The following is a 7087-nucleotide window of genomic DNA, read 5'->3' on the forward strand; positions in this document are numbered from 1 at the left end:
TAAGCAGATTGGTAATTAATTTAAAATAGCAGCTCTTTAAGCTGCTCATGGATTTGGAATATTAGGCTAGGTCCTGGGGAGACAGATTATTGGCAAAAATAGTAATGATGTTCCCAAAGGTTTGTGACAATTTTTTCATTTGATTATTATTTGAATCTATGGCTCTGGTAGATAAATGTGTATGTATCTATACGTATGCAGATATACGTGCATGTCTATATTGGATATGTTGCCATATTTAAAAGGATGTGATATGTGCTTGTGTCTTCCTATACAGCAAAAACCCAGTAAAATTGTCAAAAAATACCTGACATGGGAGCCTGAGCTTACTTTTACAGAATTTAGTATTATAATTTCAAACCTCACTGACAATCAGGGGAGCTTTAAAAGCTGACAAGCTAAATTCAAACTATTTAGACTAACACCACTATTTGAACCAAGCTCTATCTTTCAATGATTCATTGTGAATCATGTATCTTTAATAAATCTCTTTCCATTTCTACATTAAGCACCTTTTAAAATATTAAGTTGATATTGATATCTTTGAAAGAGAAAAGGGAAACTTCAAGATTGAAAATAAATAACAATATCTTTACTACAGTATTATCTACTTTTACTCTGGAAGTATCTGTGTTCCTATAATCTATTTTTCATTTTCACCAGCTACTACTTGAATTTTTCCTTAGTGAGGAAAGCATTTCTTCATTTTCCCCACATTGCATGGATGATAAAAAGGCAGCCTGCTGAGCATACTGTATCAATGATCAAGCAGTACTAACTTTGCCTTTAATTTTCAAATACACAAGACTTGATAAATCAAGGAATCATAGAATCCTTTAGGTTGGAAAAGACCTTTTAAGATTATCAAATACAACTGTTAATAGCCATCACAGGATGACGTGTTAAATCTACTTCTTATCTAAATAGAAAGGTATTTAGAGTTACTTTGGTTTGTTTGTAAACTTCAGTTCATGTAAGCTGCATGAGGACATGACAGCCTTTGACAAATAGATTGTGTTGGATTGTGTGGTATAAACCAGCCCAAATCATACTCTTCACCAGACTATAATAAAGGTAACAAGTAACAATGATATTAAAGGAGTTAATGAATTATGATCTCTGCTGAAAATAAACTTTCTTCTAACATATTTGTAATGGGTCTTGTGCTTTGAGACACATAAAAGCTTTCAAGATAAATTATATCTAAAGTACAACCAAAGAGGTGAATACCAGGTTGATTTATATCCAAGAGAGAGGTGCCTCTCCTGATCTCAGCAGAAATACCCTGCTTAGATGCACAGAGACTCTCACACAGTGGGTCTATAGAGTTCTTACCCTAAATTTCTTCTTAAACACCTTTACATTCAATGTAAAATCATTTGCCAGTTGAGATGTTACTACACAAGTTGTCATCCAGTGTGTTGTGCTGGAGGTGGGTTTAGTAGTCTTGCGTATTAAATGTATCACAATCCTGGCAACAAGGACTTGGTCAAGAATGTTGCGGGTATTTTTTTTCGCCTTCTTAAAAAGGGTTCCATTTTTCCCCTTTTGCTTTCAGAGCTGGGACAAAGAGAGATGTATTATTTCCTTAAAGTCCTAGCTGGTTAGTTTCTGTTACAATTTTCCTGTCCTTTCCTAGCTAAGACACCATTAAGAACAGTGGTGCAATTCATCTGTGCCCCCTGCTTTTACACTGCAGTTCCTGAGCGCTCACAGCTGGCCCTCCCCACCTTCTGCACTGAACAGACACAGCTGTTCATGCAATACACAGAAGAGGAGAGAGAGATTAGTTTGTAGTGAAACCAGTTTTCCCATTTAGATCAGCCAGGCTCTGGTAATGCAGCTGTTTTAATCCAAATAAGCCTGTGCTGCAGCCGAAATGGGCAGTCCTGCCCTCCCCGTGCCGCTTTCACCTCCCCTGACCCAGCTCACCGCACAGCTGCACAAACCCTGTGTCTGCCTCAGGCAAGGAGGTGGGAATAAGCATCTGGGGACGAGGGGAGAGGAGGAATCCTATCAACCCTCTCACTGACAGTCAAAATGGCCCATAGCCAAGTGGCTCCGTGAATGCTTGTGCCAGCAGGGGAGGAGGCTGGACCACTTCTTTCAGTGGCACTGAAGGCTCATGCTTATTCAGAGTCGCAGGATTAGAGAATATGTTGCCACAATCAGCTTTAAGCTGATCTAAGTTCATGCTGTCACCAAAATGATTAGCAAGCTGATCCATGTAGCAGCACAATCCCAGCATGGCAATGCCAACATACCAGGGATGGAGAGGGGCACAGTGAGCTGGAGGGGAGAACGCTGGAGAGAGAGACAGCACCACCTTTCCTAGGGCAGCGCGACCTTAGGTCTGCTTACCCTGGCTGCTGTATCCCTAATTATGTATTGACATACACTATTATTGTCAGTATGACTCCATGTACTATTATTGTCAGTATGACTCGTGGTCTGCAAAAAGCAAACTGAGCTTTCATTAGGCCTCTAGGCTTCCAGCACAGAAAAAGTAATTGGACACATCAAGCACAATCTAAATGAAAGTACATTTTGTTGAAACACTACATGGTCAAACCCATACCAAAATAAAATATGCTTTAGTCTTTTTCCAGATAAAACATTTCTGCTCCGTGCTATTGCCCCTGTGACTGTGCCTACCCTCTTCATTCCCACAAGTTCCCATTTTGGTGTCTGATGGCTCTTTACCAAGACCCATATTCTTATTTCCTTCTTCTCCTTCCCACCCTCTAGCTTTTCATATATGCTGATTGCTGTTCTTTTCTGGGGGTGGAGAGGAAAGATGGCAGGGCAGAGGGTGATTCTTGGTCTTTTGTTTTTTTCTTCCAGTGCCATCCTCATCTATCCTTTTCAGCCATAGAAGGGCCACAAATCACCGCCTCCATTCTACAGCCACTCCCTTTTCTTTTTCCTAACAAATTTCATTGCACGAACATGCTGATTTTCTTTTTTACTAAATTAAAGCCTACATTGCTCCCTTCCATTTTTGTCACAGCTTCTCAGAGCTGCTTTTCCTTGTCTGATAGATACCAAAATGAGAGAAACATAGGGCTGCATATTCAGGATGCCTTTTTAAGGTTAAGAGAGTGTCATATTGAGCTACACAGATTGTATCCTCTAACAACAGTTCTCTGCACAAGGATGAGAAAGTTGAGGACCTGTTGCAGTTCAAGAGACACCACAGAGACTTAAAGTTTCTCAGGAAGCCTCTAAGAAGGAGAGTTCATGAAGATCGATGCAAGAAAACCTAAAAAAAAATAGGGATAACTTTGGATATGCAGTTGAACTTTTGGTTAATTATCTGAACTGATCCTCTGAACTCTCTGAGGTTTGCCTATTGCTAATTAGCACTGCAGTGACTTGTTCTTTATGGATTATGCTGAGGAAGTTTAATTTAAAACTTAATTATACTAGTTTTTAAGTGGCTTATAGGGAAAAAATACTTTAATCTGGACCAGTAAGGAATTTTTTCTGTGTTCAGACATCAGTAATCTTAGTAAGGCATGTGTAATGTGCCTGAGGAGTTCTACATTTGTTTTATTTGCTAGGAAGAAAGTAGCATAAGAGGTTAAGGAAAAGTATTTTATGCTTATGATTGAGAGTTGTACAATAACATCTCTTCTAATACACAATAAAATATTATTAATATAGGATAAATATGTAGACTGCACATTGAATTGTTATTGCTAGAGTGACAATGATTGTATAGATTATCTTGTAATCCATAGGGATCTGTTTTTTCTACAGGCTTGGAATTTCTTGTGCCGTTTGCCAATTCTAAATGTCAGTCTGAGCATTAAAGGCAGCTGGGATGATGCAGTTCAGCCACAGAACGAAGTACCTGTTCCTTCTTTGACAACAGACACACGAGATGACAAGAGATGGATCAAACTGCATGCTGATCAAGAGTATGTGCTCCAAATAAATCTGCACAGAACCCAAATGGGATACCAGGTAGTCTTATTTATCATTTTCTTCCCAAGTGCACAAGTGTCCAACAATCCATTTACATTGTCAATGATGCTTTATACAGTATAATAGGTTTGTACATGGTTTAAGTAATATGTAAGTTATTAAAATTTCCAAAGCCTATTTTGCATCATAGTGAAGAAAATAGTGGGTTTTTATGGTTGCAACAGGATAGTAAGTAGGCTCTTAAGGTAAAATCCTAGACCAAGTCAATGAAAAAAAAAATCAAACTAATTTATAAGCTTTCCAATTACATTCACAGATGCTTCCAAACTGCATACCAGACTCACACCTACAAATACATTTCTAATCGTAACACATCCTCAGGTCTTTACTGAGAATATTTTCCTTATATTTTACATCTGATGCTTTTTTGAACAGTTCTTAGAACAACTTCCACATAAAATTCTTTCCCACTACATTTCACCTGCCTACATTTCAGTCCCAGCCCTTTGGCCATTTAAAGCACATCCCATTGCCTCCTGGGCTGCTCAGCTTGCTGGGCCCTCAGCAAATCTTGGTGTGCCAAGACAGAAACTCCAGGAGCTGCACTGTTTTCCATCTGCTCTTCCCAGCAGCAGTACCTGGCTGTACCTGCATGTCAGCTCTGAGGAGAGCTGGACCTGCCTTCATGTCAGGCACTGCTGACAACAGAGCTGTCACTCACTTATCCCAGCCTTTTTTCTGTCATTTATGTACCACGAGCAGCATAGAGACCACCATGGTTATAATTTTGCTAATTAATTTCTCTAACATTTCTAATAATTAAGAATTGTAATTACCAGCATTTTGTTAAGATGTAAAGAGCTCAAGATAAAAGTCGAGATCAAAAGTTTTAGGTGTTACTTCTGAGACTCTTAAAACAATTTCATTTCCATAATAGTGGAGCCAGATGTGTACTGTTGAAAATCCTGAAGTTATCTTGCATTAGCTAAGAATTATATTTGAAAAGTATTCTTGTTTCCTAAAAGACTTTTTGTCCCAAGTACAGCAGATTCATCATAGTTGCAAGGGGAAACTTTTGTTTTAGGAAGAACAAAGGGCCAAAGCTCATCCATACATCATTCTATTTACTGGCAGAGACTTTTCCTAAGCAGAAGCCATGGTAGTGAAAGGAGCAGAAGCATTTCATGCAGTGATCACTGTTTTATAAACCTCTCCTAGAATGTGATCCCTCTTTTGTAAAAAACAGCTGGAACAAACTGTTCCCAAAGCTTCATTACTGTGGTGGTGTTTCTTCTTCCATATAAATCTTCAGTAAAACCTTTCCCTCTACAAAACATAAAATGAACATTGATTGAGTGTGCATCATTCTGTCTTCAGGTTCCAGAAGTAAAGTCACTGTCTTAAAGAATCACTGAAATAATCTTCCCTTTTGCTATATCAAACTCAAATAAATACTTTAAGTGCTGGTTTTGTCTTTATATTAATCTTGAATAAAATTGATTAGCTTTATTTAAAGATATACGTTTACAATTAACCCTTCTGTATTTGGAATATATTAGATAAAATTACAGAAAGTGAATAGTATTTCCATTCAAGTTTTAGTAGTTTACTAAATAAGTGGAAAAATATCTTGTGTTCTAGATTTTTCTCTGAGGACTGTGATTTTTAATTTTAATTTTTAACCCTTCTTCTGGAAAGAAATAACACTATTTTAGTCTGGTTAATAGCCTTACCTAACAATTGACAGAAATGTGGCTTTGAGGTGTTCTTCATTCAAAGAAAAATATCATTTTGGAAAGGTGATTTCTAGTTTTCCTAAGCTGTTTCTTTTCCCCAACAGGGAAAGCAGGACAGTAAAGCAATGGCTCCTAGATTCCCCAAAGTTAAGGATGAAGGATGGTTTTTGATATTGGGAGAAGTTGATAAAAAAGAACTCATCGCCCTGAAAAGAACCGGATATGTCAGAAATCGAAATACTGTTTCCGTTGCTTTTTATACTCCGGAGACTCCTGGAAAGTATGACAAACTCTCAAATTCTCTTAGTTATTATGTTTTCCAAGTAGTCAAGACCCAATTCCCAAACTAACAATGCTGCTTGTACTTTCCAGGTGCATCTACACCCTGTATCTCATGAGTGACAGCTACCTTGGCATGGACCAGCAGTACGACATTTACCTGAACATTGTACCAGCACAAGGCACCACAGAGGGGACTGAGGCCAGGAGCCACCTGGCTCTGAAGTAAGGCTGTCTGCAAAGTCCACCCAGTCTAAAGAACTAGTCCTGCAACTAAGACATGGTCATTCTGGGACGTCTGAAAATGCATCTGCCTTAGTGGAACCAACTTCAAACCTCAAGACAACAGGGAAACCGAAAGTGACTGCTGTATTAACTCTGCTGACATCGAGTTAGCCACAGTGGCCTTACTCCTTTGTGAAGATTTGTCTTTTCTTGTTTTATCTTTCTTCTCTCAGAAGTCAGATTGTTAGCTGAATTTTAAAACATCAAAATAAAAGACTGAACAATATTGTAATTTGTGCAAATTCAGGGCTATCATCTTCATTTTGAAAAGTGTTCTATGGCCTGTCTATTAATAGCGTTTAAATGGTCAACTTTTTTAATTTATAGGGAAAAAACCAAAATCTGATCTAAGAGCTGCTGAAAATATTGATGGATGTGTTATATTTCATGTTTAATAAAAATATTCCCAGAATGTTTTGCACTGTATTTTTAGGAGTAAAATATAGGAGATGTAGTAACAAAATCATCTTCATGCATAGTACATTTTAAAAATTATAATCTAAAGAAAAATTTCACTAATTTATATTAATTATATGAGCAGTAAATCTATTTATAAGGGCAAGCAAAATCATAAAAAAATATTTCCAGTATAGCAATGATGCAATCTATGTAGATAATTATTAAAGTTTGCTCTTTACATGCATGTACATACATATATATGCACACATATATATTATATAGTTGCAATTCCCTTAGTGTTTTTTCCTGAATTTTTTAGGGCTAAGGCATATAAAATTTGGTGTCCTGTTCTAGGGCTCAGTGCTAAAGTGGGTAACACCTGTAAATAAGGGGGCATGAGATTCCAAAAATCGAGGTTGCAACAGGAGGCATGATGAGCAATGAATAGTTCTGGCAGG

The 7087-nt window shown here is 37.6% G+C and overlaps 1 protein-coding gene across 1 annotated transcript in view; it reads left to right on the forward strand.

Moving 5' to 3' along the window:
- The window catches only part of ASCC3 (activating signal cointegrator 1 complex subunit 3), a 261017-nt gene extending 254375 nt beyond the window's left edge, over positions 1-6642 (forward strand). The window contains 3 exon segments of the mRNA XM_033054769.1: positions 3763-3969; positions 5771-5946; positions 6039-6642. Coding sequence (XP_032910660.1) covers positions 3763-3969; positions 5771-5946; positions 6039-6174 — 519 coding nt within the window. The 3' untranslated portion in view covers positions 6175-6642.
- The last annotated feature ends 445 nt before the right edge of the window (positions 6643-7087 follow it).

This window comes from Catharus ustulatus, chromosome 3, assembly GCF_009819885.2.
Source record: "Catharus ustulatus isolate bCatUst1 chromosome 3, bCatUst1.pri.v2, whole genome shotgun sequence".
NCBI classification, from domain to species: domain Eukaryota; kingdom Metazoa; phylum Chordata; class Aves; order Passeriformes; family Turdidae; genus Catharus; species Catharus ustulatus.